Consider the following 27,998-nt stretch of genomic DNA (forward strand, 5'->3'; position numbering starts at 1 on the left):
TGGTTTCCACAAACTACATTTATTTAGGGATAATTTATCAAAGGAATCACTTGGGTTGGCTTTTATCTCCTTGATGTTTCCCAAGATCTCATCCACAAACAACACTGTCCAAGCAAAGGGTCTGATCTGATGGAGTGCTGGAGGCCCATGCGGCAGCTCAGCCAGGTCCCAGTGCCAAACTCCACCGCAGAGGTCCCAAATCCCACCCTCCCCTGTTCCTCCAGAAGTGTCCAGTCTCTGAACCCTCCATCTTCAGCCCTCTGGCCAAGCAGTGAAGCAGAAGGACAACTGGGGGGTGGGGGGCTGAATAACTGGCCCAGCGGCTCAGGATACACAAAGTAGGCGGTCTCTTCCACTGGTAAGGACAAAGAAAACTCTTCCTTCTTCTCAAAAAGCTGGCTCTGTGTTTGGCATTCTCACATCTGAGTTATTCTGTGCTGACCTTAGAGAAGGCCACACTGGGTGCTGTGGGGAGAAGGGAAGAAAGAAATAAAACACGCTTGTAAAAAGCATGCCAATATTAAGAGCAGTTGCCATTCGTTGAGCTCTTTTCATGTGCCCAGCCCGATAATGAATTTCCCATGCATTATCCCATGTGAGTCCCACCGCGTGGGGGTGGGTGTTATTATTTTCATTTGAGGGATGAGGAAACTGAGGTTCAGAAAGGCTAAGTTACCTGCCTGAGGTCACCGAGCTGTTAAATCAGAGTCAGGATTTGGACCTAGGTCTTTCCAACTCTAAAGCTTGTGTATGATTAACCACTGCCGGACAGCCTCAGAAAGGGGAAACAGCATGGCAACCACATGATGTAAGTAAATTTAATCAGTTCAGCAACAAAAAATCAAGACTCTTTCTTGCCCCTGCTCCCTATGAGATAATATAAGATAATACCTCTGACCTGCAGACCAGAATTCACCTACAGGCTTATTTAATTTAATTTGGCACAAAATGCTTTAAACTAACTTGACCAGCTCCAAGAGGTCTTTGAGTTTGTGGCTGCAGCCTCTCCTCACACTTGCTTTATTGGGTCCCTTTCAAAAGGACAGAAATGCTGTTTTCTGTAGAGTTTAAATAGCAAGCACCTAATACCAAACATGGGGGTGGGGACTTTGAAGGCGATGGTCACTACTGTGTCAACTCTATCTCGGAGACTTTCTGCAGACTCCCAGGTGGGTAAAACACTCAGCAGTGGCCACAAGTCAGCTGAAGCAGCAAGTCTCTTAGGTCCAGCCAGAGACCTGGCAGTTACTGTAGCATCACACGGTGATAACGGGAAAGGGATAGAGGGCGGAAAATATTATATTCGACTGAAACTTCAGAGTGGAGCTCATGTTGCCCTTGGTGGAGCCAGGCCAAGTCTCTGATCTCACACTTCCTTGGCAGAACCTTTCTCTGCTGTAATCAGCTGGGAATCATGTGTCAGAACTGCTGTGCAACAGGAACAAACACAAGTGATCATTCCACAAACAGAAAAGGCCAGTCTTCTCTGGCTCTAGCAGAACTCTGCTCCCTTAATGAACTGGTGCCTATAATTAGCCTACAAACAGCATTATGTTCATCGCCAGTTAAGTCTTTTTGTCCCCGTTCCGACCTACTGTGCCACTGCTAAGTGCCTTTCCTGGGTGTTCTGCCTCCCTGAGGAGCTCCAGAAGTCTGAGCAAGATAAAATAGGAATCAGACTCCATATTGTTACATGAAATTCAGCATGCAGCCTGCCTCGCACTTAGATTAGATCAAGGTATAATAAGCCATAGTAGAAAAATCTGAGTTGGAAGGGACCCTACCTAGACCTCTTGATAGGAAGGAAAACAACTCCTTGCAACTTGTCCAAGGATCTTACCCCACTCTCTTTATCGTGCTGTCTTTAAAGAGGGTCGTACTGATAAGGCAGAGGCACTTTCCCTATCCTAAATGAAGGTACCTCTTTTCACCATGAGGTCAATAATCTCCATCTATGGCCTTGCAACTGGGTATGAAGGCAAGTTTGATGACGCCTCTTCTATCCATCAGAACTTCAACTTCTCAGACTTTACCACTTAGAAAAGTCTCTACCCTCAGCAAACAGCTCCCCCCAGGAGACCTGGCCAAGTCTGTCATCCAAGAGTTTTCCATATCTACCCCAGCTCCTTCTCCCACCTCAGTGGTGACCCAGGACCATTCTCACCATGGTCATGTAGGTGGCCTCTGATTTCTCACTCGATTCCTCTTCCTCGGTCACCTCCCGTGTACTTATCAAGGAGTAAACATGTTTCTAGAGGGGAAATACAGTTTACAAGTTCTTAGAAAGCCAGCAAATCTTACATTCCAGAGAAAAAGTCATGTGCTCTTAATCCCAAGGCATCAACCACTGAAAGGGGTAGATGAGAGGGCTATCGGGAACTAGAGCAGTATCATAGATAATGCTAATTTGGTCTTCAATCTTCCTGATAATTAACTTCCAGGAGCTCTAGCTTATGAACAAAAAAGTCCCTGCTTCAAAAACCAAAAATCTTTGTTTGGCTGGGGCGTTTAGGCAGAAGCAGGGAATCCTTATCTTGCCCAAATTATTTGTATTTGGTGGTGACTTCCTTTTAATTAGAGTCACACAGGATAGCATTAATCAGCAGTTGTCAGCGTCTCTCTCAGAGGGTTGATGTGGCAGGGATCACCCTCAATCTGTGAGGTCAACGGCATGCTGTGATTCTCATTCCTGCCACTGTTCGGGAAAGAAATATCATCAAGTGACAAATCCTCAGTCTTCTGGACAGCCCTGCACCATGGTGGGAGAAAATCCTACTCTTGGGACACAAACAACCCAAACAATGGAAAGGTAACTGTTCAGGGAAGCAGACTTGGCTCAGTGGTTAGGGCGTCCGCCTACCACACGGGAGATCCGTGGTTCAAACCCCGGGTCTCCTTGACCCAAGTGGAGCCTGCCCATGTGCAGTGCTGATGCACACAAGGAGTGCCCTGCCACGCAGGTGTGTACCCCGCGTAGGGGAGCCCCACGTGCAAGGAGTGCGCCCCATAAGGAGAGCCGCCCGGCACAAAAGAAAGTTCAGCCTGCCCAGGAATGGCGCCGCACACACAGGGAGCTGACACAGCAAGATGATGCAACAAAAGACACAGATTCCTGTGCCACTGACAACAACGGAAGTGGACAAAGAAGAAGACACAGCAAATAGACACAGAGAACAGACAACTGGGGTGGTGGCAGGGGCGGGGAGAGGAGGAGATAGATAGATAGATAGATAGATAGATAGATAGATAGATAGATAGATAGATAAGAAAGGTAACTGTTCAAAGAGAAGTTTAAAGAAAGAGAAAGAAGGAAAAACAATAGAAGTCCAGGAAAATTAATCCATTTTCCCAGTTCCTAGGCACCTTTATTGATACAATACAAACTATTAGGGATAGTTTGTCTAGTTTGTCTAAAGGTGCTTAGAGAGTTCATCTTAACCATTAATTCTTGAATGCAATCTCATAACCCTCCCTTATACTTACGTAGTGCCTCACAGATTACAAAGCACTTTCATATCATTATTTTATTTGAGTCTTACAACTCCATGAGGCAGGCAGGGCAAATATTTTTGTCCCTATTCTCATTCTACTGACGAGAAAACTGCCTTTCATGGACATGGCAGAGCTGGGCTTGAGCGAGATTTCCAAACTCCAAGCCCAGGGCCCTTTCCTCTGCCCATTCCCAGGATGGGCCTCCCTGGCCTGGCCTGGTTCACCCACGCCACCCCACTTCACTCCTCAGAAGCTTTATCCCAGCAGTAAAGACTCCCTCAGCCTCCACTCCGGGCACTTGCCCACGTTCTGAGACAGAGCAATGAGTAAGCCATGGTTCACAGACGACCAATGACACGTACCAGCCACCCATGCTTCATAATGGATCATGCATCCACGCCCCTGCTCACAGGGCAAAGGGGAGGACAGAGAGTCTTCTCTTACCTCTGGATCAGCCTTCTTTGTGTTCTCAAGATTCTTTACAGAGGTTGGAGGATTTACTGAACTGCAAGACATGAAATGCACATGAGTTAAGCAGCCACACTCTGTATGCAGGGTGCCTCCAGGAGCCCCCACATGGTTTTAGGAAGCAGGAGACCTTCAAGGACATACTACCAGGTCTCTCCAGACTCTCGCAGCCAGTGCTGCTCAGCTCACCTTGAAATCTGAGAAGTGTGTCTCTTCTAGCAGAGTGTTAGAAGCCATGCTGGAGAGAATTTAGAGTGAAAAACAGCACCTGCTTCCCTATTATCACTCAACCAACTTTCCATCCATCCAGGAGGTGCAATTTTAAGTGAATGGAGAGAGAAGCCATGAGAGTAGACTTAAGGTCCCTGGGGACTGTAAGAAGTGAGCTATCCTGTGCGTTGAGGCAGGAGTCAGATAATTCCCATCTCAAGCAAGAGATGTGGAAACCAACAAAACAGGACTCCAACAGCCACTGATTGTCATTGTCCTCGGCCTCCTCAGATCCCTTAAGGGCTGCAAGCACATCCCACAGACCCAGCCAAAGGCAAAGCGCAGAACCACCATGGAGTCACTCCCTCCTGGCAACTCACGCCCCCTAGCAAGCACGTGCTCAAGAAAGACCTAGACCCAGATATCCATGCCAAAGTATGGACCATTTGAGCGAAACCCTCTCCTCAATCAAGGACATTCGCGCTTGAGGTCTCATCTCTAATCGTAAAGACTTTGCCCTTCTTAGAGCTATTTCAGGCCTGTAACAGAGTGTCGGTCAAAAATCATGCCCCATACTTGGTCTTTAGTTTAAACATCCTTTATTATGTGTCGTGGCCATTTGTATCTATTTGGTTGCTTATATTTTATTACTTTATTAGTTTTTGTTATTTCATATATATTTAATATATTCTGATAATTTGTGTTGAAAATGCCTTCTCCAAATCCATGACTCATCTTTTCATTTTATTAATTATGTCTTTTAACATCGAGAAGCTTTACATTTTAATGCATTTAGATTGATCAGTCTTTTTCTTTAGGTTTTTTCTGATTTGATCAAGATGGTTGCCCCCTGTATATTATAAAGATCTTTTTATGTTCACCATGAAAAAAAAAAATCATGCCTCAGGGGTGAGGACCAAATACCAGTTTATAAGGCCGGAGCAGAGAACGGGAGCTGGGGCTCCCATTACCGGGCACCCCCCTGCCGCCCGGTGCTGTGCCAGGTACCATCAACCTCCTCTGACCCTCTGTCCAGCAGTGCCAGGTGGGGGCAGCTGCATTTCACAGGCAAGACTTGATGGGCCTGGGGACACTTTAGAAACTCTCCCTCCGCCATGACCTTGCCCTCTCCTAGGAAGGTACTAGAGGCTCATAAACGCACCCAAGTGTTTTTGCTCTGGAGGGTAATCCACTTTATCATCCTTTCTATCTTTCTGAGGACTAGGGAGATGCCGCTCAACCAGCAGGGGGCGCAGCAGGAGCTCAGCAAGGCACCAGTCCAAAGGGCGTCACACCTCCGCCAGGGAGGGCAGAATTATCCCCCAAAACGCCCCAAGCTGTGAGCTCTGGCCCTTTCCCAGTCTGGGGCCTTGACCTTTGATCTCTTGGCCATCTGCCTCCTGTGTTTATCACTGAAAGTGCCTTTCTTTTTTTCTATTTTGGCCTAAAGTGAAGCTGGAAAAAAAAACCAGGGTTAAAGCTAGAAAAGAAACCATAGAGACTTTTTTTGTCCCAAGGTAGAAATATTTTTATTGTATTTTCTGATTATAGAGTTGTGTATTATTATTGTAAAATAATTCAAATAACGTATACCAGTAGACAGTTGAAGTTCCTAGTGAGCCTCCCACCCCCATGGGGCCCATCTTCTCCTTTATCCCAAATCAATATTTTAGAAGTATCTTGCCAAACCTCTCTGAATGCAAGCACAAGGACACTCACCCAAACAATATTTAGTATGTGTGTTGCTGAAGTGAGCATTATATGGTTCTCTTTTTTACAAAAAGAAGATCAAACTATATATTCTATAATACTACTCTTGGACATATTTCCATGTCATTACCTACAAATCCATCTTAACCTTATAAAGGTCGTTTAGTATTTCATTGAGTACAATGCTGATCCATTTCATCATTGCCTTTCCGAAAGGCCCTAAGAATGCTTCCAATTTTAATGATAATCAATGCCGCAGTGACCATGTTCATGCATAAATCACAGCCTGCCAATCTGATCATTTCTTTAGGATAACCGAGTAGACATGGATCTGCTGTCCTTCATATTTATGGGAACTGAGGCCCAGAGGCGGAAGCCATTTGTCCACAGTCTCTTAGCAACCTAAACAAGAGGTGATCTTGGCACCTACGTTGTCTAACTATTGGTTCAGGGCTCTCAGCATGAAGAGCAAAGACCTTCCAAGGGGCCAACCAAGTCCAAAACCAAATCAGAGAGCCATGCAGATGGGCGAGCAAATGGAGCAGGAGCAGTGCTGCTTGCAGAATCCATGTTCCAAGGGGAGAGGCGACTTGACAATGAGCAATCTTGGTCTTAATGGGGCTCCTTTCCTATTGACACTATTTCAACCACAGAGTCAATTTGCCCTACCAACATATCTAATCAGTAGCTCAGTAACCTGAAGGATGTGGCCCTGCCAACAGCCGATGAAAGAAACACAGGTGTCCATGCCAGAGCCTCTGGGCATCTCTGAGACCCTGGGAGCAATGCTGATGGAATTCAGGCCTTTAAAAACACATCTCAGCAATAAATAACTTCAAACCTAAGGATATCCATTCAAAAATAGCCTCTCTTACAATTAGAATGTGGTCCTTTAAATAAAATCACCATCCCCCCTCAGGACCTGAGCTTCTATATGATGGGTATAGCATGGATAATCCAAAAATGGTTTCTCTCGGGCATCAAACGGCACCTTTAAAGTTCTTGCATAAGATTTATATTCTTAATTATGCTGTACTGAGATCACCAACTGTAAAGGAGTTTAAAATCTTTGTCTAATACCACAGCACATGAGGATGGCATGGGGATGGACAGGGCTTGTGGGAGCACAGTGAGCAAAGCATGGGGTTACCACCTGGATGGCATCTAATGTGATCACCACAGATGATTCCATTTTAAAAGCTCCCTTCCGTGAAAACGGCGCATTCTCTCTTCCACTTCGGGTTTGAGGCACTCCCACCATCCTGTCCTACAGGGTAGGGACAGCCACATACCTCTTATTCCTGTGGGCCCTCTTCATGCTCAATATCAGAACAGCGAGCAGCAGGACAGTGGCGCAGACAATGCCCACGATGATCACCGGCTGATTGCCGCCACCCAGGGGCTCCGGCCTCTGACCTGCTGAGGTCACCAGTTCTTGGGAAAGGAGAAGAGCCATGAGAAGACCTCGAGACTCCAGGAAAGAGCCGAGAGCCCATGCCAGGGCAGGCAAAATTTCTATACCAGGTCCCAAGAGCCACATCGGCAAGCAGGGAGAAAAGCGGGCTCTCCCTCCCCATTTTGGGGCAGTGGGACGCTAGCTGCCCCCAAGTAGAGACAATCAAAGTCAGATCCCCTTGCTCACCCCTAAAATGTAGATTAAGATGGGTGGAGAAGAGGCTAGCACCCCAACTAGAGTAGAGTTTCCTTTCACATTAACAATTCTATTTTAAAATTTGGTGTAACATTTTAGAGGCTGTTGCTCTTTCTAAGGGCAAGTGGTTGTTTAAAAAAAAAATACGTGCAATAAATAACACTCAACCCTGAAGCCATGATACCACGTAAGGACTTAGAGCACTTCCACCCATACAGTACCTGTAGCGGTTTGATATTATTTATGAATTCCAAAAAGAGAGATCATGTTTGTAAATTGGTCTCTTCCTCTGGGCATGATACCCTTTGATTGGTTTAAATTCACAGACTTTATGTTAACTTGATTAAATCAAGATTTGGGCTTTGATTTGACCACGTCATTAGGGCTTGCAGGGTTGAGTCCCTGCCCCCTTGGTGGGCTACAGAAATGGACAAGCAATCAAGAACACAAAAGCAGATGCATGGAGAAGATACACAGAGGAAGAGAGACAGCTCCGTAGACATAGCAGAGGCCCGGGGAAGAGAGATGAGCCACATGCCTGATAGTTTTCAGCTAATTGTGTGAAGAGAACAGAGCAGCTGAGCCTGGAAAGAAACAAGCCCTGGGGAGAGAGACGAGTCCTATGCCAGCCTATAGCTGAGATCAGAAGAAGCTGGACCCAGATAAATACCCTTTATAAAAACCAACAGATTTCTGGTACTTTGCATCAGCACCTCTTTGGCTGACTAATGCAGTGCCCTTCACCATTTACTCAACTCACTCTAAGTACATATGACCTCACTAAGCATACAGAGATGATTGATGCATGGTCCCTGCCTTCACAGAGGGGGACAAATGCATACACAGAAAGCCACAGACTGCTCCAGGTGTGTGAGAGAACTCTAGGTGGTACAGCGGGGCACAGAGGAAAAGGGAGGCAATTCCATGGGGGTCAGGAGATGGGAATCTGCTGCAAAAGTTTTAAAGTTTAAGCGCAATCTTAAAGGAAACATCAGGTTTTGGGGGCATACAGTGTGGAGAAGGGCAGAGAGAACATTCTGTACAAGGTCTGGAGGCCTGACAGGATGGTGCTTTTAGGAACTGGAAATAGTTTGAGTCGCGTTTATGGGTGTGGTAGGAAATTAAGCTGCTCAGATAATAAGGCCCAAGTCATGAATGGCCTTGATGATTTCAACCAGGAGTCTGGCTCTTTTTCTGTAGGCAATGGGGACACCACAGCAAGAGTACAGGCAGTGGAGGAGAAGGCTGTTCAGATCCAGGATTTAGAAGGATGGCCCAGAAGACAAATTCAAAAGTCTGCAGTAGAAATGACAGCACCTGTTGACCTATTAGATTAGGGGTCACAGGAAAGGGATGATTCAGGTGCAGCTCCCAGGCACCCAGCTGGGCAACTGTGTAAGTGGTAGTGGAAATGACTGAGTTTCGGGAGCTGAGCTGGGAAGGGGTGTGCGGGGGCAGGTTTGGGCCTGTTGTAACCAGAGTGTTTGCGGAACATTCAGATGGAGCTGACCAGAGACGAGAGCATCCGATGCTATTGCAATAAAGAAGCCCGTGGGTGGGCATTTCAAGTGCCACTGTTGATCCAAGAAAGAACAGAGGTGCAGGCAGAAGCCAAATGCAGTGGACTAAGAAGTTAATGGAAGATGAGACAATAAGGTACCCAAAACCCTTTAGCAAACTATTTGGCTATGTCCAGAAAGAAATATGTATTTGGTTGTGGTCATGGTTGTACAACTCTGAATATACCATTGGGTTGTATATCTTAAATGAATGAACTGTGTGGTGGATAAATTATAGTCCAATAAAGCTGTTTAGAAAGAAACAAAGAGGGTATAGAATGAAAGCCAAAGTAGACAAGGACATGGGTAGGAGGAAGAGTTGAGTATATTCATACGCTGAGTGGTAGAAGCCACTCAGTAAGAGCTTCGAGGTCCTGAGAGCCGTGTTGTGAGGTTCCTGAGAAGGAGGAGAGCACGGCTGCCTGAGCACAGGGTGGGGTCAGGCTCAGGACAGAGGGAGCTCTCTGCCTCAGGATGGCAGGGCAGAGAGAAGAAGGTGGAGATGTGTTTGTGGGTGGGGAGGGTTAGGAAGTCGCGTGAGCTCCACTAACAGCTTGTATTTTCTCTGTGAAGTGGGAAGAAGACTTCTGAGAGTGAAGCACACATAGAGGTGGTGGGTCTTTAAGGAACCCATTTGTTCTACTTCCCTCTTCCAGCTCAGACCCTGGGCCACTGAGAAGCTGCCTCCACAGACTTAATTCTCTGGTCCAAGAGTTTTGTTCCACCCTCACCCCAGCCCCCCAGTCCCCAACCAAGCACAGCCAATATCTGAGGGCCCCCACGAGAGGCAAAGTCCACAGACCACATCCTGGCTGCTAACTGGGTTATGCTTGAACTTCAACCCCACACTTTCGACGCCTCTCAGTCAACACAACTGATTCTTTATTCTCCTTCACAGCACAGGCCCTAATGCACACTGTTTGCCAGAAAACAGAACCTTTGAACAGAAAACGCCTTCATTTTTTTGGTTCTGGTTCCTTCCTGCTTTCTCTATGTTCTTTATCATCTTTCATGAGGTCAGGAGCATTTTCCCTTCCACTAGAACACATGCAGCCGCTCCCTTGAGACCAAGCAAAACAAACTTCAGACATCAATTCCAGTCCATCTCTGAGCTCCTGAACCTTTAAACTGGTAGATGACCCTGGTGGTGAGTGGTGTCTGGTGTAGGGTAGGTGTTCACCAATGACTGGCTCCCCTTTCCTTGGCCTCCCAGCAGGGACAGAAGCACTAAACATAAGGAGGCCCTCGCCCCCAGGGTCATGCAAGTGCAGGGCTGGCACTGGAGAGGGAGGGTCTCCTTCAAGTTTGTGCCCTAGGAGCCCCTCTTGCCTCACCCTGATCCTGGCCCCGCCTACCGGCTATGATGTCCCCCAGCTGTCCCAACCAAACGCTACTCACTTCTGGGCTGTTTCAGAATCACATGCAGTGCAAGCATCTTCCTCATCACCAGGTCCTCCAGGTGGATGCTGCAGGTGTAATTCCCCCCATCAGACTCCTTCACTCCTTGAAGCATGATGGAGCCATCACTGTGGGAAACATTCCCCACCAGGCTGACACGGTGCTGGAAGCGGCCCTGGTTCTGGCGGTGGCCCGCAGGGACATTGAGTTTGGTGTCATAGTGCAGCACGATCTCCTCCTAGAAGGGCAAGGCAGAAGGTGCAAAGTTTCAAGGACCAGGGGTGCAGGGAAAGGAGGGGCAGGCCTCAGGACACACAGGCCCCATGATGTGTGGGGCCAGGAAGGTATTATCAGAGAGTGTTCGCGAACGCAGAGTGGGATACACACCACGTGTGCAGGCGCGTGCAGCTGAAAGGAAGGCCACCGCCAAGCCATGAAGGATGGTGAAGTCTGAGGAGAGGGGGGAGGAACGTGGGAATGCAGGGACTTTCACTCTTCACACTTCTCCGATAAAAAAATAAAAAGCCCACTTCCACATTTTATGAAATTTCCAATCAGCACCTGAAACATGTCTAAAACCGCACTTTTGATAATCTTCCCCCAAACCAGGTCCTGTGGGTCTATCCAGTTTGGGTACATGGTCATACCTTCTTCCAGATGCCGAGGCTAAAGTCTTGGGAGTCATCCTTAACTCCTTGCTTTCTCCAACAACTCACATTTAATCTCTCAGCAAATCCTATCACTCGTACCTTCAAAATACATCACCAACCTCACTTCTCACGTCCTCCATGTGACCACACTGGTCCAGCCACCCTCATCTCTCACCTGGGTTCCTGCAGTGGGCTCCTTACTTGTCTCCCTACTTACTCCTCACTATGGTCTAGTCTCAGCAGAGTAACCAAGTGAGCCTTTAAAAGCATACGGTAAATCACGTTACTCCTCTGTTCAAAACCCTCCAAAGGCACCCCCACTCCTCCTCAAAGTACAAGGCCCTACGGGATCTGTCCCATTCCCTCTTTTCCTCTCTGGTTTCATCTTTTATCTGCTCTTGCCCTTACCCACCTGGGTCAGTTCACCCCAGCCACAAGGGCCTCCTAGCTGTCCTTGGGTGCTAACCTCAGGACCTTTGCACATACTGCCCCCTAGGCCTGGAACATACCCTTCCCTGCTCCACCTCTGCAGATACAGTGGTTCGCTCCCTCACTTCCTTCAAACCTCTGCTCAGACGTCCCCTTAGTGAGTTCTCCCTGAGCAGGGGAATGAAACCACCACCACAGTACCCTGGTATTCTCTATCTGCTTTACATGCTTTATTGTTCTCCATAGTGTTAACCATTGCCTGACATATTATCTGTTTATTTCTTCATTGTTTTACTGTGCATCTCTCCATCTTGACTGTAAGTTCCCCATGAAGGCAGAGGCTTTATCTATTTTGTTCCCGATGCCTAAAGGAGCCTAAAGGAGAATTCACCACCTAGAAGATGCTTAAAAATACTTGTTAAATGAATGAATGTTGGCATTTTTATGCAACTATTTACATAAATATATATGTAAGTATATAATATATAATAGATATATAACTATATATGTAATTACTTTTTTAAAAAAGCTTTTAAGTAAAGGTAATGCACAGGCACAAAGAGACCTGGCCATGCCTCATTTATAATTGAATCATAATTCAAACTCACAACCTCGAAATGTCAACCCTCATCCTATTCTCTGCTGTGAACCACTTGATGGGTGACATTAAATGCATGAGAGGCTCACAGGGATGACCCTGGACCACATAGAGACCACCCTTTCTGACAGCACATAGGCATTGAGGGAGTGGAAGTGATTTTTCATAGGGAGGACCCGAAATATGTTTTAACTTATAAAAGTTAAGTTTTGTACCAACTTTGCACTTTAATTTTCACTAGTAACAAATTACCTGGGACATGTATCACCACGCCATGGTTGAGACCAACTAGTCTTGTGAACTCACGTGCTGCTTCTGCTTCACAGAGTTCCCATGAACTACCCTCATCCTGGCCCCCAGAATGTACTAATCCCAACATTTCAATGTCTCAATGTCTCAATGAAGACAAAGAAAAATGAGATAATGGAACACGGAAGAAAACCAATGACGATAGCCCCAAAACACTGGGAAGCCATTTTTATACCTAGACCACAGCTCTTCTGGTTATACAAAAACCATCCCCCTCATTCTTCTACTCTACAAGAAGGAGAAGGAAGAAAAGGAAGGACACTAAAATATAATGGCCACATCATGTATTAAACGCTTTACATGAACTATCTCATATCAGCACCCTGACAATCCAAAAAGTTGGCACCATCATCATCAATATCATCTCCTTCACCATCATTAGTTACTACATTTACCTTTCCCATCAGGAAGCTGAACTTGCCCAGCCAAGTGGCCGAGCTAGGAGGAGACCCAGTTCTGACCGACTCCAAGACAGCAGGTGAGGAATAGATTCGCCCTCTTTCCCCACCGTCCTGCGGCAACCAGCCAGAGGCTTCCACTACGCGGTGACGTTCCCTCCTCATTACCTTGCCGTGCTCTCCTGATGAGAACGTCCATTCCACTTTGGTCAAGTGTTTCTCTTCTGTGCTCTGGAGAGCACAGTGCATCTGAGTCGAATCACCCGCAACAACCCATAGCTCTGCAGATAAAAAGGTAAGTCAAGTCAAACCGAATGTATAATTTAGAGAAGTCAAAGAACTTCCAGAAGGGTAATATTTAGCAAAAAAAATCTCAACAGCAAAAATCAGAGTCACTGCCAAATACTGCACACATTGTCTCCACAGGTGATCTGGATGATTCAGTGTGGACAAAAGCACTCAGAGGCCTCTCACTCAAAACCAGCACGGTAGCCCCACAGGTTAAAGAATGCCCTCTAGCTACCCACCTCCATCAAGTCTGCGGGTTTCTGATGTCTTCCTACTGCAATAAACACTCTGTTCCCTTTTAATTCCCTTCTCCTCCCCTTTCCTAGAATTCCTCCCACAATCCCCAACTCTAGATCAAGTTTGTACTAAAGAAAGAATGGAAAATTCTGAAGCCCTCACTTTGTCTTCATCACCTCAGATACCCGCATATGCTTAATGTAAACAGGAAGTGGAAAGTTTTTATAATTCACATCTAACCCACTGTTCTCCTAGCTGAAAATTTGAATTACGGGTGACTTTCTTCGACCCTTTTTATTCTTTTTTTAACAAGGAATCTTAGGTCTTGCTGGCCAGTACTGGCTACAGTACAGGTCACAGGACTCCTTGCTAATTTGACCAAGACAATGGATAGCTTTTCCCTTGACTTCTTCTGTTTCAATCCCAGCCCCTACTCCTCCACTACCCCCTTCCTTGCCCTGCTTCTCACTGTCCGGTTCCTCGCTGCTTCTTTCTGCCTGTTTGTGTAAGCAACCCACCCCACAATTATGTTTAGTGCCTAAGTCTTTTCAAGAGGCCCCTGAAAAAAAATAATTCAATGAATGTTTCTGATTTTCCAGTAATGCTCTTCACAAACCAACCACAAAGCCAATTAAGAAATAAAAAGCTGGGAGACACAAGCACGGGTCTAAACGAGAGGGACTTCCTTCAAAGGAGAACCAAGCAAAGCTGAGGAGCACAGGAATGGCATACAAGCCACCCTTTCATCCAAGGCATTGCCCTGGGAGAACGCTAACTTCCTGCCCAGCGGGAGGCATGCACAATGGGAGGGAAGCAAAAGAAAATGTGATCTCTAAACTCCAAGGAGGGAGTTATTTTGAAAGTAATAAAAATTCACTCCAAAGATTACCAGTAGATAAGGCACCTCCCTCTAAATCCATCAGCACATTAGGAACTGAACTCTGATAAAATCCAACAATACTAACTGGGAACAGTCTGAGTCCTTTCAATACACCAGGCATGCTGCCTACTTTGTAAGTATATAAAGTTACAGGTGAGGAAATCAGTTATAGATGAGGAAACTGAAGGAGTCCAAGGCCACAGGCCAGTAAAAAGTAGAGCTAGCACTCAAACCCAGGCCTGAGTGAAAGCAAAGTCCAAGCTTTCTTACTAAATACTATAGCACCTTAAATAAATGGAAGCTAGCTGATTCTACAGCAAAAGTGCAAGGAGTTGATACTTTCATTTGTAAAACTATTGTTTGTAATATTTAAAATAATAACTAGAAAAAAAGGAGTTGAAGTAGTAGAATCAAGAAAAATTTTAAACTGAAGGGTAAACATTCTAAGAAAAAAGTTTGAGATAATTACAAAAAACGGAATTCCCTCACGGGAGGAGAGAACAAGTTGAACAGCTTTTCACTAGGTCACTAGGCAAAATTGTTAGGGGTTGGAGCCATTCCCACTCTGGTTAGAAGGAAAGAAAAAACAAACACAAGTTACTCTACTGGCTACTGAAGAAATATCTACATCTAAAGTTCTTCCAGGGATTCTTCGACTTACTGAAATTGACTCCTTCTGGAGCCCTTGATGTCTTCTCTAAGCAGAAAAGGGCATGCGTTTTGCAGGCCATGCTTGTTAAGCAAGTACCAGCCTCAGAATTAGCAAACAAAGTCAGAAAAAGATAGACGATAATAATTTTGAAATGAATTAGTCATCTGATTCATTTCCTCTTCCCAGAGAATCACAGCCTTGGTAAAAAAAAGAAAAGTGGCAATGAAAGAAAGTCAGAAAAATGGGAAGAGGGACCAAAGGCCAAATCATACACTCCTCCTACAATTCCGCTTTTTAGAAATCAGATTCAAGCGTGGGACTCTAACTCAAGAATTTCACTCATTCAACAAGAACATATTGATGGCCTGGTTAGTGCCAGGGCTAGTAGGAGGAACCAAGAACACAGATCCAGGTGACCAGGGAAGACACAAGGGAACAGGTGTGATGAGTGTCTCCAAGGAGAAGACAGGGTGCTCCAGGGTGGCTGGTTAAGAGAGGCCCTGTGAGCACACAATGAGCAGAGCGAGCGCAAACAGTGTGGGGTGGGGGGGTAGAAATAAACAGATAAATCTTAAAAGAAAAAAAAAAAGAGTGGCCCTAAACCAGCTGGGGAAGCCAGATTCAGCTCCTTAACTAGACTGTAGTCTTTCTTGAAGTCATGTACCTTCTATCCTCTATCCCATGCTCTGAAAGAATGCATCTAGTTCCATGGTTTGAAAACTTATTTAATGCAGCAGAATTCTTTCTTCAAAGAAAATCTTACCAGGAAGCCCAAAGAATAGAACAGGAAAAAGGAAAACAACTTTGACTGAAGGGGAGATGGAGCCCTGGACTCCTACCTGACTGGGTCCTCTACCAAGTCCCTGTCCATGTTCTCACCCTGCATGATGCCTACGAAAGTCTCTTGGAGTTTAAGGATGGATTAGAGAAGTTTTTTAACTATTGATCTACTGAAGCTCCCTCCATTTACAGATGGGAAATGAGGCCAAAGGAGTTAGACCTGCTCATTTTTAATATCTCAGAACACTTAACACAGGTACCTATAAAATATGGATGCGGCATCAATGTAGAAAACTGGTGGTGAGTTTCAGGGTATAGGAAATAGAAAATGGATTTGTTGTCAACAGTGCCTAGGTGTCATCTCATCAACACATCCATAGGGAGGCTCCTTAAACTTTCTAAGCCTCAGTTACCTCATCTGTACAATGGAAAGAGAAACACTTTCTTCACAGGGTTTTCATGGGGATGAAATACTTTTAAAGCAACAGTAAAAACAATTATCAGCATTCTTTCTACTTAGAGAGGACCACATATGGAGGACTTACTCTGTGGTAGGTTCGTAGCCCAAAGACTGGTATTTGCTCAACACGATCAGTTCTTTTCCCACTTTGCACATGGAATCCCTTGCCCAAGACCCTTCTCTAAGTAAGCGTCCATGTACCTTGGGGCTCCTCTTGTATTACACGCAGCATCACCTCTCTTTTGAACACTAGGCTCTCCATTTCGAAGCGGATTTCGCAGGTATATATCCCTTGATCAGCCTTTTCCACATCCTGGAGCAGGAGAGACCCATCCTTGTGCAAGATGTCCCCCACCAAGCGCACACGATTCTTGAAGCGCCCCACAGGCACGCTGAGGTTGGCATAATAGTACAGTACATAATCTTCCTGGAAGGCACAGAACACAGGGGAAGATCAAAACTGGGAGTTTGGATTCAAAAGACTCATAGGAGAGAGCATGGCTATCATCATCAAAGAGCAGTCAATATACCAGTTAATAATAGTAACAACAATAATAATAATGTGCTTGGTAATATTCTAACTTGTAAAGGCTCTTGGACTCCTTTTTACAAATGGGGAAGTATGAGCCACATAATTTTATTTCTTATAGTTTAAGATAAAATGTAATACTTGCAGAGAATATGGCTCTAGAAATTTGTAACAGTATGAAATTATTTTGTGAATCCCCAAAAGAAAAAGATTATGTTCTTAAACTAATCTCTTCCCCTGAGTGTAGTACCCTTTGACTGCATTAAATTCAGCTGAGGGGCCTTTGATTAGATTACTTGGTAAGATCATTTCAGGGCTTTAGATTGGACTACAGCAGTGAGACATGACCCAGGTTGAGTCTCTGCCTTCTTACTAGGTCTGATATAAATGGAGACAGAGAAAGAGAGACAGGAAAAGGGAGCCACCATTGATCCTGCAATGTGAGAGAAAGGATTCCAGTTTCACCCAGAGCTGAGCTGCAAGGAGAGCAGCCCCAGAGAGGCTCAAAGAACTGAGGCCCAGGGAGAGATGAGCCCTATGCTTGAGAGCCTGCAGCTGAACTCAGGAAGAAAGTGGAGCAGCAGAGAATGATAGAGGAGGCCCAGAAAGAGACAAGCCCTGTGCTTAGTAGCCCACGACTGAGCTCCAGGAGACGGTAGATTCTGGAGAGGAAGGCAGGGACCTTGGCAGAGATCACCCGCCATCTTGCTTTACCACGTGGCAGCTGACTTTGGTGAAAAAGCATCTCTACTGATGTCTGGATTTGGACATCTCATGGCCTGGGAACTGTAAAAGTCAACCCATTTCAGTTACTTTGTATCAGTAGCCCTTTGGTAAACTGAAATAGGATTCAAACTCACAGCTTTAGAAAACCATCTCCCATTTTCACCCTGTTTTCTGCCATGATTACAGATTACATGGCATGCAAATGCATGACAGAGTTCCACAGACTTGGTTGGGTGGCATGAGAATTCCTGGCAGCTGGCTGACCCTCCTCTCCTTTGTGCCCTCCCAAAGGCAGCATATCACAATCCCTGAGAAGGCATCAGCAGCAGAGAATGATGGCAGGCTGGGAGAGGGAGCCTGGGAAATTTCTATTTCGACTTACACCGTGGGTAGATCCCACTTACCTAATAAATAGCAATGAAAATTTGAGTAAGAGTAACATTATAGGGATAATATTACAAAACAATATTTCATTTGCAAACTTGGAGGCTTTATTGTTAGTAACAAATTACATGGGATATATTCCTCCAGATGGTCTTGACATATAAGTACCTCCATGGTCCCGCGTGAGTTTGGTGCCCTACTCCAAAGAGTTCCCATAAATGACTCCTCGCCAGCCATGCTGCCGCTGCTAATCCCAACAGTTCAGGCAGCCACGGAGGAGAGAGATGATCCCCTAGCATTAAATGGGGCAGTGGAATGCTAACAGAATTTGTTCACCCCGACCCCATCCCCAAAATATGATTGTGACATCACTGGTACGCCCAGGTGACAGCTCTTCTGTCTAGACCACAGAATCATCCCTCTCACCCACCTATACAAGGCTGCAAAGGGCAGGAGGAGAAAGAGGAAGGCAGCTAAAAGAACTTCCCGTGCATGTCTCACATCACCCTCTCCACCTGCAAGTGAAGCACTGCCGTTGTCACCATTACCTTTGTGGAAGGCAAGGAAGCTGAAGCTCAGCCAGACTGAGTAACTTGCCCAGCTGACTGCACAAGTAAGTGGCCCAGTTCTGACAGGCTCCGAAGCCCAAGCCCTTGCAACATCACCACACAGCAAGTGATGACTGGATTCTCCCTCCTCCCCCCCGCCAGGAAACGCGGTGCCGTTTTCTTTCCCTTACTGTGGCATGCTTTCCTGCTGAGAACATCCAGTCCACCTTGGTCACACGTTTCTCTTCTGTGCTCCGGAAAACACAGCCCAACAGGGCCGAATCGCCCACGTGGACTGTTAGCTCATCCAGGGCCAAGGAACACTCTGGAAGTCAAAGGCAAGAGCATATATCATTTAGACAATACCCTCAACAACGAGAATTGGTATCAATTACCAATTGCTGGGAAGCAAATTTGGCCCAATGGATAGGGTGACCGCCTACCATGTGGGAGGTCCAAGGTTCAGACCCTGGGCCTCCTTCTTTTTTTTTTAAAGATTTATTTATTTATTTATTTTTATTTCTCTCCCCTTCCCCCCGCCCCAGTTGTCTGTTCTCTGTGTCCATTTGCTGCATGTTCTTCTTTTGTCCACTTCTGTTGTCATCAGCGGCACGGGAATCTGTGTTTCTTTTTGTTGCATCATCTTGCTGCATCAGCTCTCCGTGCGTGAGGCGCCATTCCTGGGCAGGCTGCACTTTCTTTTGTGCTGGGCGGCTCTCCTTACAGGGTGCACTCCTTGTGCGTGGGGCTCCCCTACGCAGGGTCACCCCTGCATGGCAGGGCACTCCTTGCACGCATCAACACTGCACGTGGGCCAGCTCCACATGGGTCAAGGAGTCCCGGGGTTTGAACCACGGACCTCCCATGTGGTAGACGGACGCCCTAACCACTGGGCCAAGTCCGCGTCCCTCCCCAGGCCTCCTTGACCCGTGTGGAGCTGGCCCACAAGCAGTGCTGATGTGCACAAGGAATGCCATACCACGCAGGGTGTTCCCCGCGTAGGGGAGCCCCACGCGCAAGGAGTGCGCCCCGTAAGGAGAGCCGCCCAGCACGAAAGAAAGTGCAGCCTGCCCAGGAATGGCGCCGCACACACGGAGAGCTGACATAACAAGATGATGTAACAAAAGGAGACACAGATTCCTGGTGCCGCTGACAAGAATAGAAGCGGACACAGAAAAACACACAGTGAATGGACACAGAAAGCAGACAACTTGGGTGGGGGGGAGAGAAGAGAGATAAATAAAGAATAAATCTTAAAAAAAAAATTACCAATTGCCCCTCCACAGATGAGCCAATGCAGGCAAAGTGCACAGTGTACAAGGGTGAGAGCAGCATCTCGAGCACCTACATGGCTATCTGGTTTCCTTCTCCTGTCTAGTCCCTTCCTCTTTTCCAGAATACACATACACATATCCTTTCTAAAATGAGAAGGGAAACTCTGAAGCCCCTCCTTCCTGGTCTTCAATTCAGACACTCACATCTGCTTACCAAAAAAAGGAAATGGAATGTCCCTTGCTCTTAGTTTCCCACTGGTCTCCTATCTGAAAAGTCAATTCACAAATACTTTTGTTGTTGTTGCCTTCCTCTCCTCCCTGTCCTTTCTTTACAAAGCTTGTCTCTGAATTTGCTGGTTGATTCTGGCTGCAGCACAGGGCCTTGTCATCAGGTCAGTACGGAGCACAGCTTTACCCCTTGAATTTCCTTTGTGTGGGTTCTCTCCCTGCCTCCCCCTGACCCCACCCAAGCTTTGCCATCAGCCCTGGACTTTGAACCTAGCCTTTCAACCTCTAGGCATTTCTTCCAGCCTGTTTGTACACAGCCTAATTCTATTATCTACACATTTTTTCAAGTAATTTCAAGAGGTTAATAAAAGAGAAAATCATTAAGTGGCTATTTTTCTTTTTGCTCTATGCAAACAGACAAGTAAATCAAGGGCATATAAAGAACTGGTCAGGGAAGCGGTCTTGGCCCAGTGGTTAGGGCGTCCGTCTACCACATGGGAGGTCCGCGGTTCAACCCTGGGCCTCCTTGACCCGTGTGGAGCTGGCCCATGAGCAGTGCTGACGCACGCAAGGAGTGCCCTGCCACGCAGGGGTGTCCCCGCGTAGGGGAGCCCCACACACAAGGAGTGCGCCCCATAAGGAGAACTGCCCAGTGTGAAAGAAAGTGCAGCCTGCCCAGGAATGATGCCGCCCACACGGAGAGCTGACACAGCAAGATGATGCAACAAAAAGAAACACAGATTCCTGTGCTGCTGATAAGGATAGAAGCAGCCACAAAAGAACACACAGCAAATGGACACAAAAAACAGACAATGGGAGGCGCGGGGGTGAGGGGTGGGGGGGGGATGTGGGGGGGAAATAAATAAATAAATCTTAAAAAAAAAAAGAACTGGCCAGCACATCCCAAAGAAGTGCCAAGCAAATGCATATAGGAATAAACAGAAAATGCCCCAGTCTTTTCATCCAAGCTGTTTCCCTGAAGGACGAGTTCCCTTCCTGCCCAGCAGCAGGCACAAACAGTAGGGAAGACATAAAAAAGACCCGGAATTCTAAACCCTTTGGAGGGAATTATTTTGAAATAAAATAGTTCCAAAAAGTACTTAGAATTTTTCTATAAGAAATAACTGAGCAACTCTATGTGTGATTAAAGGTATAGGAAGTGAAATTAACTTAATATTAAGAAATAAATAAAGGACTGCTAGAAAACAACAGCAGCAACCAAAGCAAAGAGAAGCTGATACTTGAAGGGTGATCTTTGTAGAGAAATTACTGCGGAAAATGAGACTTTCTTTCCCGAAAGTACGAAACCCCATGATACCATCAAGCCACTATCTACACGGGTTGATCTGTTAACTCTCTGGATAGAAGGATAAACACCTGCAAGATGCTTCACGGGCCTCTGGGAAACGTCTCCGTACCTCTGATTCAGTAATAACCCTGCTTCTGTGGAAAAGGTGCTCCAGTACATACCATTTGTGTGTGTCTGTGTGTGTGTACGTGTATCTGTATGTGTGCGCACTCTGTGTTGTCTGGAGTTAGAGCAATGGCAACCATTTGGTGCACCCTGCTGAGCCAGGGTTTACATCTCCCACCCACAGTTCAAAAAACAATAATAGAAAAATTAGAGGCTAAGAAAGCAAAGCACCTAGTTAATTTCCTCTTCCTACAGAGCTATATCCATGGAATAAAGAAAAAGACAAGCCAAAAAAAGGATGAAAACATTACAAAGAAGAGGACGTGGGTGGCAAGAAGCAGTCCTGGGCGTGATAAAAGTATAAACAGGAGACTCTAGGGAGTGGATGTAGCTAGTGGTTGAGCACCTGCTTCCCAGATAGGAGGTCCCAGGTTCAATCCCCATTACCTCCTAAAAACAAAAACAAACAGCAAACAAACAAACAAGAAAGCCAACTCAGGGGAGCCTGTGTAGTTCAGCAGTTGAGTGCCAGCTTCCCACACACAAGGTTCCAGGTTCAATCCCCAGCCCCGGCATCTAAAAAACAAATGAACTGGAGACTCCAAACTGGTCCAAAGAGGCATCCAGAAGGAAGTGAAGCCTAACGGGAAACCGTGACTAAAGCACGTAAACAATGAAGGATTCTTTGACTCTCTTTGGGCATTTCGGTTCCTGATCTGAGGATCAGCTGTAGTTTTAAAGAAAAAATTTAAAGTGTAGGCATGCCATAGAGAAGTCTTTGTATCACACAGGAGGGTCCCAGAACACTCAGTAAGGACCCACGGGCCTCAGTTTCTAATAGAAACGAAGAGAGAGTCAGCTTTCCAGGAAAGAATCTGCTACACAGCTCCTAAAACACCTGCTTTGGAAAAACCATGACGTGACAGCTCAAGATTTTCATTTTCAACAAACCAAGAAGAACTGAAAATATGCAAAACTGGCTTTTAAAAATGCATGAGACCAGGAAGCAGCTGTGGCTCAATCAGCTGGGCTCCCGTCTACCGTTTGGGAGGTCCTGGCTTCACATCCCCGGGCCTCCTTGTGAAGGCAGGTTCACCCACACGCTGCGAGAGCCACTGGCCCAGGGAACCACAGAGCGCCACCCGGCCCGCAAGCACCACAGTGAGCCAACTCAGCAAGGTGACACAACAAAAGAGGGAGACAAGCAAGAACACAGAGGAGCGCGCAGCGAATGGACACAGAACGGGCAGCACGCAAAAAGCCACAAGGGGGAGGAGATAAAAAAATACATGAGACTTTACAAGGATTCAAATACCCCTCAGTCCCTCAGCGTCTACTTACCCAATAAGACTGGCATTAGGACGAATTTCAAAGGGAAAATCATGTTGCTCTCAATTTTCCGATCTTAAAAGGGAAAAAAAAATCAGAAAATTGTGTCAAGGGAAGTTCATTAATGTAATAAACCAATAGTGGGTGCCTAGTTGGCGAGCCTGTTTCAAGCACTAGGATGCAGCATTGAACAAGACATGAATACCTAATTGCGTGGAGTTTTCATGTGGGAAGAGAAGGGGGATAAAGAAGCAAATTGGAGCCAATATGGCTCAAGTGGTTGAGCACCTGCTTCCCACATAGGAGGTCCCGGGTTCGGTCCCTGCTGCCTCCTAAAGAAAAACCAAATGACAAGCAAACAAATGAAAAAAACAACTCAGGGAAGCCAATATGGCTCAGTGGTTGAGTGCCGGCTTCCCACATACAAGATCCCGGGTCAATCACCAGCCCCAGTACCTCAAGAAAAAAAAGAAGCGAATGAAGGACTGAGAAAATGCCAAATATTAGCGAGTGCTATGAAAAGCAAAAAGAATGGTGTTTGGAGAGTCACTTGGGGGTACTTTAGATTGGCTTAGTAAAGGAAGAGTAAATGAAAGTTGTTTTTCAAGAGAAAAAAAAAAATGATTGCAAGATTTCCTTGAGATGACACCCCTAGTTTTTCCACAACTTGAGAGTTTCACATTAAAAAATTTACAAGATACCCAGACTGAAACTTTTACTTATTTCCCCAACTAAATTAGAGTTACTGCTTTTAAATATATGAAAACTTTTCACGATACATGGGAAAGGAAATATATAAATAAGGAGTAAATTTGAAACTTAAAGAAGGCAGTCAACCAACCTTTCCGACACAAAGAAGCCACATGAAAGGTCCATGGGGAGTTTTTTTATTCTTTAAGCTTTTTTTTAGCAAGGGCAGTGTGGGTAGATTTATTTTGGGTCACGCATAGGCAAAAGTATTTTTTTAATGTCTATATTATCTCTATGGTATTAATTTCACTGCATTTACAGCTCCAGGTCCCAGGAAAGGATTCCCTGTTCTACACGATACCCCCAAATTTCCTTTAGCTCAACAGAGGAACCCTAACTCCATCCTTGGGTTCCTACCTACTACTGAGCCTGGTCTCAGCCCTGATGCCTGCAACCCTAATTATCTTGGCACTAGAAGATTCTCCCTCAAAAATCTACTAGGCAGAAAGGCCTTTTAAGCACATTAACAACAGTCCAGTACCCCACCTGGCTCTGCTGGGAAGTCTGGCACATATCGGGGCCACTTTAATTTGTATTGGGGGGGAAAAAAAAGGTCCAAGTGTCCAAGGAGGCCTACCATAAACCCTACTTTAGCAGACAAGTTGGTTAACCTTGCACAGTCTCAATTTCCTCACCTATAACATTGGGATAATCATGCTAGGATCAAATATGATAACGATTCTAAAAGTGCTTAGAAAAATAGAAAGCATTACCACGTAAGAACCTATTTTTAAAAGCTAAAGGTGAGATAGAAAATGGAGTTTGTAGCTTTGAGGAGATCTGGGGTTCTGAGTGTCCACCTTTTACGTAGAATGGCAGATAACAAATCAGAATGAACTGGAAATCTTAAATTTCAATTTTTTGAATCCCACTAGAACAATAGAGATAATAATTACACTAATCCAGATATACCAAGAGTCACGTTGAGTTCCTCAAGCACAAGTACATCTAAAAGAACACACGGATCTCTCTCATATGGGCCAGAGTCTTACATTCCTGCTCTATGCTACCCCTTCTCTCCCCTCCCCTGACACCCATGGGTGAGGGTTATCAAGGGCTTTTTTATCCTTTACTTTCATCTGGGACACCTGAAATCCTTGTCACCTTCTGGTTGAATCCCTCCCCAAGGGGCAGGTGTACTCCCTCCTTAGCCCAGCAAACAGCACTTGTCTGTCAACCTCCCCCCACACACTGTACACCACATGCATGCACGCACAATATTGGCTAACGTGTCTGATAACAACCTCTACTCCAGTCTGGACATTTGGAAGGGCAGAACCACAACAGTCCTGTTTATCCCATTCCCATCCCATTCCCATCCTACAGCACCTGGCAAAGTGCCTAGCACGTTCTGGATAAATGCTGGTAGTTGCCAGTGTAGTATGTATCCATATTGGATAAATGCTGGTAGTTGCCAGTGTAGTATGTATCCATATTGGATAAATGCTGATAGACATCCTACAACCGAGTCACTCAATTCTTAGAGGAGGGAAACGGACTTGGCCCAGTGGTTAGGGCATCTGTCTACCACATGGGAGGTTCGCGGTTCAAACCCCGGGCCTCCTTGACCCGTGTGGAGCTGGCCATGCGCAGTGCTGATGCGCGCAAGGAGTGCCCTGCCACGCAGGGGTGTCCCCCGCGTAGGGGAGCCCCACGCGCAAGGAGTGTGCCCCGTAAGGAGAGCCGACCAGCGCGGAGGAAAGTGCAGCCTGCCCAGGAATGGCGCCGCCCACACTTCCCGTGCCGCTGACGACAACAGAAGCGGACAAAGAAACAAGACGCAGCAAACAGACACAGAGAAGAGACAACCAGGAAAGGGGGGGAATTAAATAAATAAATAAATCTTAAAAAAAAAAAATTCTAAGAGGAAACCAGTGCCTCCATAAAGACTCAATCTAGTCACCCGACCGGAGTCACTCAGAGCCACACCCAAACCATTGTCAAACTAATTCGATGAATATGAAACACCTTGGGAAGCCCGTGTGGCTCAGTGGTTGAGCCTTGGCTTCCCATATACGAGGTCTCGGGTTCAATCCCTGGCCCCAGGACCTTAAAAAAATAAATAAAATAAAAATTAAAAAACACATTCTTTTTCAGCCCTAAGTAGCCAAATGCACCATTAGGTCTCTGTGTGAATGAAAAGAGAAGAAATTATTTTAGTGGAAAAAGCTTAGAATTGGAGTTTTAAAAAATTCTTTACCAGGGTCAGATCTTCCTTTAACTAACTCAATCTTTGGAAAATCACTCATCCTTAACATTAATTATAAGGTCAGACAATTTTTTACCTAGTTAATAGAGTACCAAACAGTAATCAGCAGCTGACACGCAATGAACCCGAGAAGGTTATATACCAGGCACTGCCTGAGCGCTTTACCCATTAACACACTTAATTCTTGAAACAACACTGTGAGGGTTTAGACATGCAGAAATGAGGCACAGGTTGGTAAAGTGACTTACCTAAAAACACACAGAAAGTGGCAAAGTCAGGACCAACCCAGGCAGTCAGGCTTTGGAATCTGTCTTTCCTACACTTTGCTGCTTCTCCGTGGTGGTGAAAGTAAATATTTTAGAGCAAAGCTTCTCTGAACTTGATTAGCAAAACAAACTTAATCTGCTCTTCCCATCCCCATCAATCACTCCTTCACCCAGCTAACTCCTGGTCATCTTCCAGATCTCCAGTTAAATATCGTTTCCTCAGGGAAACCTCTTCTTTCAACCATTCAGACCAGGTCAGATCCCCAGCCATAGGTTTCATCAGTACTATTTCTCTTTCCTTAGTAGGATTTGTCATGATTTATAATTATCTATTTATTTGTGGTTTTGACTGAAGTTTTGCTCTCCATCCCCACCCCGCCCCACCCCCAAGACTATATACTCCCTGAGGCCAAGCACTGGGAGTAATGAATCCGTGTAGGCTCACTCGGCAATTAATCCCCTGGCCAGCAGTGTGCGGGCCACGGTAAGAGCTCAGTAACCCCTTGCCAAATGAGCTCACAGCACCTAACGGGGCCCTTGACCAAGAGCGCGCTAGTCAAGTTTAAATTTCCCACTTAGATGGCAAATATTCAGAAATTCCTACTAGAAATACACCTTAGGATATACATCACATAATAATGAGCATCATGAAGCTCAGTTTTTATAAATCCAACCAAAGCATTCAGAAGCACCAGAAGCACCTTGAGAATAGACCAGAGTCCAGTTAAATTCTCAGCCTCTATTCTGCTTCCTGCCCTTTCTCCAGATACTGATTTATCTCCTCAGCAAACGTTCCTGAGATAATTCCATATAGCAAGTTTTCCCAGAAGTTGGCCAAACGTTTCGACTGGGGTTCATGCTTCCTTCACAATCTAGCTCCTATCGGGAGCACATCTATCACTATTGGGGGAGCGTGGGAGGGGTGGCAGTGGAGGGCCCCCGGCCCTCATTCCTATTATTAATCGCATAGGAGATTGTCATCCTTGACATAATTATGCTAGGAAAAAATCCTCCGAAAAGAGATTCATAACAATGAGACTACCATGCAAGACATGAAAATAACCTCCAAATATTACAAGCTCACAGTAAAACGATGAAAACATTGTATTTCCCCCAGGATCACAGTATATAACTTATCCAAGTCATCATTTATCCCAAAGTTATAGGTGAAAAGAAGGGAGTGGTGGGTTCTCTCAGTCAAAAGTGCCTTCCCCGAGGACAGACAACCAGCCCCTGAGCAAACAACTGCATAACTGCTGTAACTTCCACCGTCCACTCCATATTGCTGTAAATCTTGGGCTCTCGGGTGTTTTTAGGTATAGAAATCCACACGACCACTTTGACGCAGGAATCTTTTAAAATGTGTCCTTGTTTTTCCTCCCAAGACCCTTAGTTGACATGGCACCTTATGACACAGCCCAAGCCACAGTCAACACACTACCTGGAGGGGACCTTGGTTCTCTTTCAGACCATCCCACAGGGCTCTGCAGGGGGTACCGCAAGCCTGGATAATAGCTCAGCATCCTTGGGAGGTCTGAGTCCCTGGATTCATAGGATTAAACACTGGTTTGCCTCCATTTCGGAGAAGAGAGACAGAAAGAGTCCTGCCGGGAGGTTAAAGGCACCGAGTCACAGCTGGACCTGAAAGCCACAGGCAACGTAAAAGCTAAGGGTTTATCATCATCATGTACTCTTTTGTTCAAAGCAAACTTTACCCTTCTTTTCTCAGAGTTCCCCAAGTTCCTTTACACCATAAAAAGGAAAACAGCACCTACCAAGACAACCTTATGACTGTGCCCCTGGTGATGTGGCACGTTCTGCAATTTTGGACAGTTGACTGAACACTTAGGAACCTGCCTTCTTCTGAATGAGAAAAGTTCAAATAAAATATCTGCTTAAGATAAGGCAAAGAAATGGCTTACCTGAGATGAACAGTGCTCAGGGAAGCGATGCAGCTAAAATCTCTCACCGACTGTGGTTCCCTAAACCCAACTTAAGCAGCAGACTCAGAGCAAACCAAATGCGTGCGTCCTGCAGCAGCTACAAAGATGCAAACAGGAACTTCTAAATCAAGGTTCTCCTTTCAGTCATCTGGCCCGTTACCCAATTTTTATTTACGCTTTCATTCTAAAAAGAGGTCGCACTTTAACTTATAGAAGTAGCCTTGCATTA

At 45.8% G+C, this 27,998-nt stretch overlaps 1 protein-coding gene across 1 annotated transcript; it reads right to left on the minus strand.

Moving 5' to 3' along the window:
• On the minus strand, nucleotides 1-27,855 carry JAML (junction adhesion molecule like). The gene is made up of 10 exons (XM_004456328.5): nucleotides 27,749-27,855; nucleotides 22,614-22,676; nucleotides 18,548-18,681; nucleotides 16,371-16,596; nucleotides 13,041-13,153; nucleotides 10,489-10,726; nucleotides 7,173-7,314; nucleotides 3,937-3,997; nucleotides 2,165-2,251; nucleotides 1-465 (listed from the first exon to the last, which is right to left on the minus strand). Exons 2-10 carry the CDS (start codon nucleotides 22,654-22,656, stop codon nucleotides 388-390), a joined length of 1,122 nt encoding a protein of 373 aa, XP_004456385.2. The 5' UTR covers nucleotides 22,657-22,676; nucleotides 27,749-27,855; the 3' UTR covers nucleotides 1-387.
• Nucleotides 27,856-27,998: the final 143 nt, after the last annotated feature.

Source organism: Dasypus novemcinctus, chromosome 27 (genome assembly GCF_030445035.2).
Source record: "Dasypus novemcinctus isolate mDasNov1 chromosome 27, mDasNov1.1.hap2, whole genome shotgun sequence".
Classification (NCBI taxonomy): Eukaryota; Metazoa; Chordata; class Mammalia; order Cingulata; family Dasypodidae; genus Dasypus; species Dasypus novemcinctus.

Excerpts from the sequence above, each read along its gene's own strand:
- JAML (XM_004456328.5), bottom strand. The coding sequence starts at position 22,656 with ATGATTTTCCCTTTGAAATTCGTCCTAATGCCAGTCTTATTGG. Across the intron at positions 13,154-16,370 it reads AATACAAGAGGAGCCCCAAG|AGCTATGGGTTGTTGCGGGT; the intron begins GTACATGGACGC and ends TTTTATCTGCAG. Across the intron at positions 2,252-3,936 it reads CAAAGAAGGCTGATCCAGAG|AAACATGTTTACTCCTTGAT; the intron begins GTAAGAGAAGAC and ends TTTCCCCTCTAG.